The 12088-nt window shown below is 38.6% G+C and overlaps 1 protein-coding gene across 1 annotated transcript in view; it reads left to right on the top strand.

Moving 5' to 3' along the window:
- The first annotated feature begins 11168 nt into the window (after positions 1-11168).
- Positions 11169-12088, top strand: part of LOC145978905 (uncharacterized) — a 107536-nt gene continuing 106616 nt past the window's right edge. The window contains exon 1 of the mRNA XM_083111858.1: positions 11169-11473. Coding sequence (XP_082967984.1) covers positions 11351-11473 — 123 coding nt within the window. The 5' untranslated portion in view covers positions 11169-11350. The remainder of the gene's footprint in view (positions 11474-12088) is intronic.

The raw sequence follows: 12088 nt of genomic DNA, 5'->3' as shown, positions 1-12088 counted from the left end.
ATGGGTTCGTTCATCCTCACAGAGCGGACCTTTACCTTCAATTCGACGTGGTGAAGAAAGAAAGCGGAGACGCGTTCCCCGCAGCAGCAAATTTGATACTCGTGGACAACTTCGTGCCTCACCTGTTCTCGCAGGTGGAGGTGAGGAAGCACAACACCGTCATCGACAGAATCGATTATCCAGGCATCACGTCAACGCCAGTGGGAACATTGAAATTATCCAAAACGGACGCAGCATACTATCAAGCGGGAGGATTCGAAGCGGGAACCAAAATATCGACGAGAAGTCACACGGTGCTCTTTCCCATGCGTCTGCTTCCGGGATTCTTCTCGGACTACAAGGAGATCATGTGGAAGAGAGGACTGAGAATCACATTTCGAAGAGCGGCCAACGATAACGACGCACTGATGCGATACAGCAACTTGAACGCAGACGGTATCACGCCGCTGCCCAACATTTTACCCGAAGCAGCGAAATGCGTCATCCGGAGCATGGAGTTGAGAATGCCGGTGGTGGAATACGAAACGAACCTACGCCCTCAACTACAAAGCGGAGATCTTGAAAAGTCCACAGGTGCCCATTCACTTTCACGGTTACCAGTGCGTGCAAAAAATAGCGTCGGGAAGTCACATGGAATTCGACGTGACGACGCAGTTCAACAACATACAGTACGACATGCCAGATTTCGTCATTGTACTCTTTCAGACCGGGAGGGACAAGAATCAGGAAAAAGATTCCAGCAAATTCGACGACTGCAAGATCAAGAACGTTTATCTCAAGAATGGCAGGAACGAAGTGTTCCCGCGCGAGAATTACAACCTCGACATGACCAAAGATGATTACCTAAAACTTTACGAAGCGTACTCTGCTTACAAGCGCGTGACCGAGGGAAACGTGGACATGTACTACACGCCCAGCGAATTCAAAACCCACAGACCCATGTTCGTCATCAATACCACGAAGAAGAAGCAGGTGGTGGTCAACGATCGCACCAACATCAAGGTCGTCTGCGAGTTCAACAGTCCATTGCCCGAGGACACCGTGTGCAGCGTCATCCTGGTCGCAGAGAAGTCCTTCATCCATGACGTGAAGAACGAGAGGGTCACAGAGTAGTTTTAACATTTTTTTTCTTGCACTTGCACAATCAGTTACAATAAGAAATTTGTACTAGCATAATCAGTTACAATGATAATATGCACAATACGAATTTCACCAGTTATCAGTTACAATATCTTTTTCATCCTATCAGTTACAATGTATTTTTTTTCATCAGTTTTTGCACTATAGCATGAGACAATCAGTTACAATCAGAATTTGCACAATTTTTTTTTTTTTACATGAGAAAATTAACAATGAAATTCTTTTTTTTACTTTATCGTTTCAGATGCTGTCGAACATCAAAACACATACACATACACACTAGAAAAAAAAGCATGCAACTTTATTTGTAACACACATTCTCCATCTTCATCAAGAAAATATTATAATAAACATAATTTTTATCTATCTCACAATAAACTCTATATCCCAATAAAAAATACAACATCAAATAACACTAGAGTCTTTAGTACACGTTGCATGCATTACGGAGGTCCTCTGTAGAGTTTCATGGAAGTTTGAGAGAAAAAAACACGTGAAACTCTACAGAGGTGTGGTTATCTAACCGCAGCCGTTAGAACCTTTTTTTTGGTTGGGCACCACGCACCCTGGCAGGGTTATAGGGGCCAGCAATCCTTAAAAAAAAAACAATTATTATTATTTGTTTGTTTGCTTGAAAAAAAACACGTCACAATACGGAAATAATGAGAGGCGCGCGCGCGTGTGTGTGTGGCAGAAATATCACATCGTTCGCGAGAGATTTACAAAGGTCACGATATATAAACATTGACCCGGACTTAGAAAAATTACGATAAGGCGCATTCATCCTTCAAGGATGAGAAAGTGCATTTACTCATCACTGCTTTTCTGCGCTGTGAAACATCGTCAGCGCAATAAATGAGACGCGGAACGTGGAGAGAAAGTGAGTTTTTGAGGTTTTGGTACGATTTTCTTAGAGGTCAAAAAATCAGGGTTGTCGTCCAAGGTACATTTACTGTACTACTTATTAGTAACTCTATTAAGACTGGAATTTATTGTATTATCTTTATATTTATATATAACTTATTGTTTTGTTAGTAATCAAGAAGAATCTTTTTGCCTGTTATTTATTTCATTTTGTGTATGTGAGGGGGCTCTTGGCTTGTCTATTATAGTATCAGTTACGTGTACTCATGGTAATGATAATTTTAATTCTTTTGTATTATTGAAGTGTTAAAATATATTTTTTATTTTATATTTTTAATACTTTTAAGATTTAATAGTTCTTTATGAATAGTGGTTCAAGTTTCTATTATTTTTGGTTGTTTTTTTTTACTTTTATTAATAGTGTGAATTGGTATTGGGGTATGGGGGGTTGGTTATTTTATTGGGTTGGACGTAATATCTTACTCTTTAGTTTTACTTAGTATTTGAATTATTTTTTTAATAATAGTGGCTAGAAATAATATTATCTCGATTTATTTTTATCCTTGTAGATTTATGTTTTATTAGTTGTTTTATTATTATTATTAATATTAACTTTTATGAGAATGATTTTTTGTTTTATTTGTTTTTTGAGGGGTCATTGGTTCCTACTTTATTTTTAATTTTAGGATGGGGGTATCAACCAGAGCGAGTATATTTGCTTTTTTATACATTACTTGCTTCCTTGCTCCTTTTCGTTGGTATTTTTATATTAAACTATAAGGTAGGGGGTTATATATATATACATATATTTAGATATGTTAATGTTGATATAAATTATTTTATTTGATATATTAGAATGGCGTTTGCTTTCTTAGTAAATATGCCTATGTTTTTGGTTCAATTGTTGTTACCTAGGGCTCATGTTGAGGCTCCGGTTAGTGGTTCTACAATTTTGGCTGGAATTCTATTAAAGCTTGGTGGATATGGTATTTGGGGAGTTATTTCTTGTATTGTGGAGTTAACTATTAATTATATTTTTTGATTTTGAATTAGAATTGTTGGTATTTGAATAATTAGTCTTGTTTGTATACGTCAAATTGATTTAAAGGTCTTGGTTGCATATTCATCTGTGGCACATATAGGTCTTGTTTTAATAGGAATTATAACTATAAGAATGTGTGGTATAAGTGGTGGACTTACTTTGATGGTAGCACATGGTCTTTGTTCTTCTGGTATATTTTGTTTAGTAAATATTACTTATGAACGATTGGGTAGTCGTAGTATATTAATTAATAGGGGAATGATTAATTATATTCCTAGATTATCTTTATGATGATTTATATTAAGAATTACTAATATGGCTGCTCCACCCTCTATTAATTTGTTGGGGAGATTAGTTTATTAAATAGAAATATTGGGTGATCATACTTTACATTTATGGGGGTTGCATTACTCTCTTTTTTAAGCGCGGGTTATACCTTATATTTATATTCATATACTCAGCATGGAATATATTATTCTGGTGTATTTTCTTCTTGAAGAAGTAATATTCGTGAATATTTATTATTATTTTGTCATTTATTTCCATTAAAGTTTCTAATTATTTTTTTCCCAATATTCACTGAATTTAAATTATTTAAGTAGTTTAAGTAGAATAATAAGTTGTGGACTTAGTGATAACTAAGAAGTTCTTAAATCAATGGTTTTTAGTTTTTCTATTACAAGTGTAATATCAATTATTTTATTAATTAGTATAATGATTCTATTGTTTGTTAGGAATAATATTCTTAATTAAGGATGTTACAATTTTTATTGAGTGAAGTATTGTTAATTTAAATAGTTCTAATATTATTATAACAATATTGTTTGACTGAATATCCTTAATTTTTTATAGGATTAGTTATATATATATTTCCTCTATAGTTATTAGTTATAGAGGTTCTTATATAGAAGGAGATTATAATATAAATCGATTTATTATTTTAGTTTTATTGTTTGTTGCGTCTATAATGTTTTTAATTGTTTCTCCTAATATTATTAGAATTATTTTAGGATGAGATGGTTTAGGGTTAGTTTTTATTGTTTAGTAATTTATTATCAGAATGTTCGTTCCTATTCTTCGGGAATATTAACTGCCCTATCTAATTGAGTTGGGGATGTTTTTATTTTATTATCTATTGCTTGAATATTAAATTATGGTAGCTGAAATTAGCTCAAACAAAGCTTACAGTACGGTGTTTCAAGAGCGGACCCATTACCATAATTGTTTTTACAGGATCTTATGTACTCTGTCCAGTGTTTGTGTTTTGCTATTTACGTACGTAATTCTTTACTTTGGAACAATAACTTCAGCGGTCGGAATTGTTTTGGTCGCCATTTTGAAACCAGTCAGAGGATTACAAAATCATGTTTGCATCCTTTTCACGTTTTCTGTGACCTTTAAAACGAGGTATTACTCGACCCCCTTTGCCATTTGAAATTTTAGAGTTCTTCCCTAACTTTAGACCCCCTTTTTTGGGTCTCGCGGTTTCATCCTTTTTTAGTCCCGCAGTCATCATGTGGCATATCGTTGGAAAGCTTGTATCCTGCAGTTTCAGAAACTGTTATGGTGCTGCACTTATCTTAATTGTTAAGCTCGGTATACTCGATTTGGTTCACCTTCCTTTTTTTGCAAAACCATTTTCTACACGGAAAACGGTAAGTGGTACAGACAAATGCTTCATATGGCAATCGTATTTTTCCCCGCCTTTCCGAATCTGCATTCCAAACATACCCTTCCCATTTGAAAATCGCACGAACGGGGCATGTGCCCCCCCCCCCACTAAAACCACAAATGGTGGCTTTCTGGCTGTTGCAAATACTTTCTACGGATTCTTTGGGCCCAACTTAGTGGTGCATTCCTTTGTTTCAACTTGATACAATCTCCCATTCTCGAGAAAAGGTTAGTGTCTGGGTCGCTCTGAAACACCCTGTATTATATATCATTGTATTTGACCCAATAAGAGCTTCAAGAAGCAACAGAAATCTCAAAACAAGCTGTAGCCAACTTCTGCGCCATTTTGTGCATAATAATCCATCGCTTAAAAATACATAGGATGCAAGAGAAAAGTTAATGAAAATAATCATGGACAATTTGCATGGTAATACTAATGGATCCCACTTTCCACAGAGGACTCCAACTGCCCCGGGTTCGATACCCGGTGGAGCCACATACTGGTTCGGATCAGGGCCGGATTAAGACGAAATTGGGCATGATGCTGCTACTAAGTAACCTGTTTAACGTAAATTTGATAGCATTAAATTGAAATCTTTCGGTGAAGAATAAACACAACGAAGTTATAGTTACGTCACAGCGCAAAGAATACTAGTAACTGTATAATAAGTAACGCTGTGTCTAAGTCCGAAATTGGGGCTCCAAATTTCATTCTAAGATTTATTTTCAGGTTAATATAGCAAAAGAAAACTGTTCAGCTTTCGGAAAATTCTCGTCTGTTTTAATCTATGCCTCTTTCAGGAATGGGCCTAGTGCTGCGGCATCAATAGCACCCACCTTAATCCGTCACTGGCTCGGTCCAACTTTAAACTGTAGGTCCAGTCCCAATTAGCCTTACTGTGCATAAAGTGGACTTAAAAACACCAACTTAAGCCCCTATCACACGGAACTAGATTTCTAGTAGGAATGCCCTAGTTGGCGCTGAACTAACTTTCTAGGTAGCAATCATGGCCGCCTGGCTGACTGCTTGACTGGTTTGAAGGAATAGGACATGTTCTAATTGCTACTTGCTTTCCTCGACTGGATTCTGTGGAACAGCCAATCAGAGCAAAGTTTCGCCATGTGAAGATAATCTGTGAGTATGAAAAGGAGCGCTTTTGTCTGTGGTTTCCGAGTGTTACTCTAGCATTGTATAACGTATACAGCATGAAAGGAGCGTTGAGTTACAACATCTATGCTGAGTGCACGGTGTTTACATTTGAAACAACTAAAATATTCTTCGATACATGTACAGTAAACGTTGTAAAGTATGTATTTAATCAGCGCCATTGTTTTGTACCTAATAACGTTTTATACGAAACGTTATTCCTCTCGGTTGAATAGTTATCGGCTTTTAAAAATGTGAAGTGATACATTGTTTACATCTCACGCTGCCGCCATTACAACTTCCATCGTATGGGAACAAAAGTCTATCGACAAGTACGCTGATAAGTATCGTGTGAGGCGAAAACTAGCAAATTGGTAACCAGTCCAGCACCAACTAGGGCATTCCTACTAGAAATCTAGTTCCGTGTGATAGGGGCTTTAACTAAGGTCTGCAGTTGCTTCCATCTCATGTAAAATTGCTCATTAATCAATCGAGTGTGCTTGTTTTGTACGTCCTACTTATCGCACAATGTTCAACCAACAAACCAGCCCTTCGCATTCTGACGTCATCGAAAATAATTCCATTGGTATGTATACGATTGTTACATATTCAGGTATAGTTCTCTAAGCATAAATAATACATTTTCTGTCAAGCCCCGAGAAACTACAGTGTATTTATTTATGCTAAGAGAACTAACGTAACAAGCCTAACCTAACAACGAAGGATTTTCGCTTTGACGTCAGGGGGAGAAGGAAGGTAGGGAGATTGGTTGAAACTTGTGCGATAAGTGAGACCCTCTTTTGTCCTCTGAGGTACATCCAGGCGCCGCTTGTGCATTATTTACCTGGGGGTTCACTGAATGCATGTGTCACATATTCAGTTTCCGCAAATAAACTAAAGGATGGGGGGAGGGCTTAAAAGGTTTGTCCAGATTTTTTTCATCTGGGAGAATACGGTTTCATAGTAAGGCTGAAACTACAATAAATTGTGCCTAAAAAAATGTGGGGTTTTATTGGAATATCATGCACGAGTATAAGCAAGGAAGATATTTTTCTCCAGGAGGGGCAAAAAACACTCCTTCAGTTTGAAGTTACTCCAACGCTTTTATAATAATTACCATAAATTACTGTGACTGAAATTAAATTATATGCGTGTAATATATATTTTTTGGTTGACATTCATTTTTCGGGGGGGGGGATGGCCTCCCTTTTCCCCTTCCGGACGTCCATGCCGATTAATCAGAACTGGTCCTACATTCATTAAAGGTAAATGGCAACTAATGGCATGTGGTGCATACTAGAAATCGAAGCTGAGACCCTTTCATTGATACGCGACAGCTTTGTTCAAATCTGGGGCTAGTTGACCAGCACACGTTTTCTTTCAGCGGACAAGGAAGTTTGTTTACGATAATTATGTGCATTTCTAGCGGTCATTTCTTACCTGCGCGGACAGCAACGTCTACACTGCATCAAATGACAAAAGCGTAAGTTAGGTAAACTCCATCCCTCGCTTCGGTCGCAGCATCATTTAATACTTTCCAACAAGTATCCAAGCACTTCAAAAACTAACAAACTTGAGACATTGACAGTTTGACACCGAGCGACAGCGAGTCACGTCTTCGTGCCATTCTCTCTCTTTCGCGAACCCGAACCCGAACCCGAAGTGTTTCCACCTTTAAGGAAAAGTCTCTGGATGCACACACGAGCAATTTTGGTAATGTATCTCTTTTATTTTAATTCATCGCATCTAATTCCAGCTTTTATTCGTTTCTACTCATCCATCTCTGCCACAATCTTGCATTTATTCCAAGAAGTTTGGCGCAAAAATGATACCAAGCGAGGATTGAATATGCAATGTGTGCCCTTCAAACTTGAACCCCACAAGGCAACACTGGAAGGGAGGAAGAAGCAGCGAGAACGGAGAGAACGAACTGCGCATGACCGTTGTTTGGAGACATGAGTTCTGTAATATCCTCTTCCATGTACTTTGCCCTATACCCTCCTCGAGCTTCTGCTCCCGCACGAAGCTTTCACAATTGCACGAGCTGTCCTGTGGGGGTTCAACTAAGGGTCTCTATCAGGGCGGCCGATTCGCGGTTTCTTCTTCTCAGCAAAAGAGTTCGCCGTGTTACGGACACAAATACATGACTTATTGTGTAAAAATGTTAGGGAAATAATGTGAAAAGGTAAAGACATTGTTTATTGTTCATTCTCGTGGTGATTATCGTATATTACTGGGGGTTCACTGATCCTGTACGCTATAGAGCCAACCGCACCTGGGTACATCCAACGGCAAAGTAATAGGGTTCAATCAACATTTTTCATTAGGGTCTGTTTTCCACATTGTGATCGTCATGTACTGAAATAAATACTTCAAGATTCTGCTTCTCATCAACGCAGGTTTCATTCCTTAAAGTAACACAGTAACTTCTAATATATAAAAATGGATATGTGTGTGTGTGTGTGTGTGTATGTGTATGTGTGTGTAATTTTGTTCCAGCATAACTTTCGAACGCCTGGAGCGATTTAAACCAAACTTGGAACACGTATCACTTGCAATCAGGAAAGAAATACTGTGGAGGTAAGACAGCCCTGACACCCCTGGGAGTGAGGGTGGGAAGGGGTGGCATGTAAAAATAATCGAAAAAGACCGATACTAGTGTGGAATCCATAGTTTTCGGGGTCTCTAAGATGAATAGTGACACTCCTAATGCCGTTCCACTTCAAGTTCATCACCTATCGGGATGGGGGTGAGAGGGGGTGAAAATTAAAATGTCAAGAATGACCAAGATTAGTGTCGAATCCATAGTTTTTGGAGTCGCTAGCTAATTGGTAACATTCACGATGACCAAACTTGGTACACGTATGACTTACAATCTGGAAAGAAATACTGTAGGGTAAGACACCCCTGGCATCTCTAGGTGGGGTGGAAAAGGGTGACATGTAAATATAATCGAAAACGATCCATATTAGTGTGGAATCCACAGTTTTCGGGGTCGCTGAGAAAAATAAGGACACTCCCAATTCCATTCAACCCAAGATACCTCTGGCACCTCTAGGGGTGGGGGTGGGAAGGGGTGACATGTAAAAATAATCGAAAACGACGGATATTATTGTGGAATCTATAGTTTTCTGGGTCGATAAGATGAATAATGACACTCCCTATGCCGTTCAAATCCAAGATACACCTGTCACCCGTAGAAGGGGGGTGGGTAGGGGTGACGTGTAAAACTACTGATATTAGTGTGGAATCCACAGTTTTCAGGGTTGCTAAGATGAATAGTGACACTTACAATGACGATCAGCTCCAAGACACATCTGGCACCCCTGGAGATGGGGTGGGAAGAAAGGGACATGTAAAAATATTCGAAAACGACCCATGTTAGTGTGGAAACATTAGTTTTTGGGGTCGCTAAGATGAGGAGTGCCCTAGGGGTGGGGGTGAGAAGGTGGTGACATGTAAAACGACCGATATTAGTATGGAGCCAAGAGTGTTCGGGGTAGCTAAGATGAATGGTGACACTCCCAATGCCGCTCTTCTCCAAGACACCCCTGGGGGTGGGGGTTGGAAAGGGGTGACGTAAAAATAATCGAAAACGACCGATATTAGTGTTGAGTCCATAGTTTTCGGTGTTGAAAAAATGAATAGGGACACTCCCAATGCAGTTCAACTCCAACACAACTCTGGCACCCCTAGGGGTGGGGGTGACATGTAAAACGACCGATATTAGTGTGGAATCCATAGTTTTCGGAGTCGCTAAGATGAATAGTGACATTCCCAATGCCGTTCAATTTATTTATTCTTGCTCCTGAAGGTGGAAGTAAAAATGTTCTTCATAAATTGTTGTTAAATTTATATTATAGTGAATTTGTAAAGGATATTACTTCATAATTTGTATACTGTACTTATACTTTTAAATACCTGTAAATAAAATTAGTTACATTTTACGCTATAGTTGGTATAAAAGAAGGTAAAGTGTTCCCCTCTGCTTAACACCACCACGCCATGAAGGCGTATAGGGGTGTGGGGGTAACGCCCCGAATCCATTAAACACCCGGGCAACGACGGGTAATCCACTAGTCTAATATATATAAATGGATGTACTCGTATGTGTGCATGTGTGTGTGTTTGTTTCAGCATAACTCTCGAACGCCTGGAGCGATTTAAACTAAACTTGGAGCACGTATCACTTGCAATCTCGAAAGAAATACTGTGGGGGTAAGAAACCCCTGGCAGCCCTAGGGGTGGAGGTGGGAGGGGGTGAAATGCGAAAATAATCGAAAACGACCGGCATTAGTGTGGAATCCATAGTTTTCGGGGTCGATAAGATAAATAGTGACACTACTAATGCCGTTCTACTTCAAGTTCATCACCTATCGGGATGGAGGTTGAGAGGGGGTGAAAATTAAAATGTCAAAAATGACCAAGATTAGTGTCGAATCCATTGTTTTTGGAGTCGCTAAGCTAATTGATTACATTCATGATGAACAAATTTGGTACAGATATGACTTACAATCTGAAAAGTAATACTGTGATGGTAAGACACCTCTGGCACCCCTAGGGGTGGAGGTGGGAAGGGGGTGATGTAAAAATAATCGAAAACGACCTATGTTAGTGTGGAACCCACAGTTTTCGGTGTCGCCAAAATGAATAGTGACACTCCCAATGACATTCAACTCCAAGATAATCCTGACACCCCTAGGGTTGGGTTTGGGAAGGGGGTGACATGTAAAACGACCGATATTAGTGTGGAATCCATAGTTTTCGGGGCCGCTAAGTTGAATAATTGCCGTTCAACTCCAAGTTCATTTTACACTATAGTTATATTATATTACATTATATTCCTGTCTAATATAAGATTGGGATAATAAATAAATACCCGGGCAATCCGCTAGTATAGAATAAAAATTAACGAAAATAGCAATGGACAATTTGCCTACTGCTATCTTTGTCGTTGACTTCGGACGGGTCTCACTTATTGCATACAATATTGAACACCGTCGTCTACTGACGTCATTCTTTTCTGACGTCAGCGTGGAAAGCCATCGCTATTAGGTTCGGTCTGTTAAGTTTAATTATATTAACATAAATACACTGCAGTTTTTCGGTCTTGAAGAAAAAGCTATTATTTATGCTATGAGCTCTAAACGTAACGTACCTATCCTAACGAGAAAAAATTCACCGTGACGTCAGTAGACGACGGTGTTTAATACGGTGTCCAATAAGTGAGACCCACTTCCCACGGCTGCCTGGTTGCTCCAGGTTTCAGGTCGGTTGACCTGGCAACACTGGCATAATAGCAGACTGATTTTGTTCTGTTTCTGTAACAGTGCTGAAAACTATGGGTGGTAATGATTGAATACAAAGTATGTTTACGTTTATTGGCCATGTTAATGTTTTTATTTTTGTACTTAAAAACGGATGAAGCAAAATGCGTGTACTTCATTTAGCAAACAATAACCTAGATCACACATGAACGATGTAGAATGGTAATGGCCGAAAGACCGAAAGCACCTATTAGGGTGGGATTCTATGACATCGAAAGGACAATAGGGAAGGGAAATTTTGCTGTTGTGAAGTTAGCGAGGCATCGAATTACGAAGACTGAGGTAAGTTTTATCTCTTAATTAGTAAGCAATACCAAAATCATTATGTTTAGGCACTTTAACTTAGTTTATTAGTATGTTCCTGGGCAATTGTAATGTACAAAATCATTTATTTTTTTCCCAGTTTATCTATTTTTATTCTCCGTGACGTTTCTTTGTCAATGCACCATTCATCCCCATCGTTGCGATTAACCTAAATGTAGAAAAGCGATAATACAATACAATTGTGTTTTATTTTAGTGAGTGCAGTTTTTGGTGGTTGATGCACGTCATACTCTACAAATGTCCCTTTAACAATTACCCTTGTTACCAGATGGTGTTAAACTTAGTTCGGAAAACTGACCTTTCCGCTATTAAGAAATCGGGATACGCAAGCTTTCGGGACAATATGATAAAAGGAGAAACTGGTGATCGAATGGAGCCCCCTCAAAAATTAGTTTCATTTTTCTTGTTATCGTTAATTTCGATGTTTTACATAACATGAAATTTGTTTCAGAACTTTGATACCCCAAATATCTTAGATATTTTGTCCCGAAATATCTTTGCTGCTTTTTATGCATAGAAACCGGTCAGGTACACATTAAAAAAAGCGAACTTCAACAACAACAACACGAAACC

The sequence above is a fragment of the Lepisma saccharinum genome, chromosome 25 (assembly GCF_977018435.1).
Source record: "Lepisma saccharinum chromosome 25, izLepSacc3.1, whole genome shotgun sequence".
Taxonomy (NCBI): Eukaryota; Metazoa; Arthropoda; class Insecta; order Zygentoma; family Lepismatidae; genus Lepisma; species Lepisma saccharinum.
Note: the sequence above shows the minus strand (reverse complement) of the source record. Positions and strands in the feature narration are given on the sequence as shown.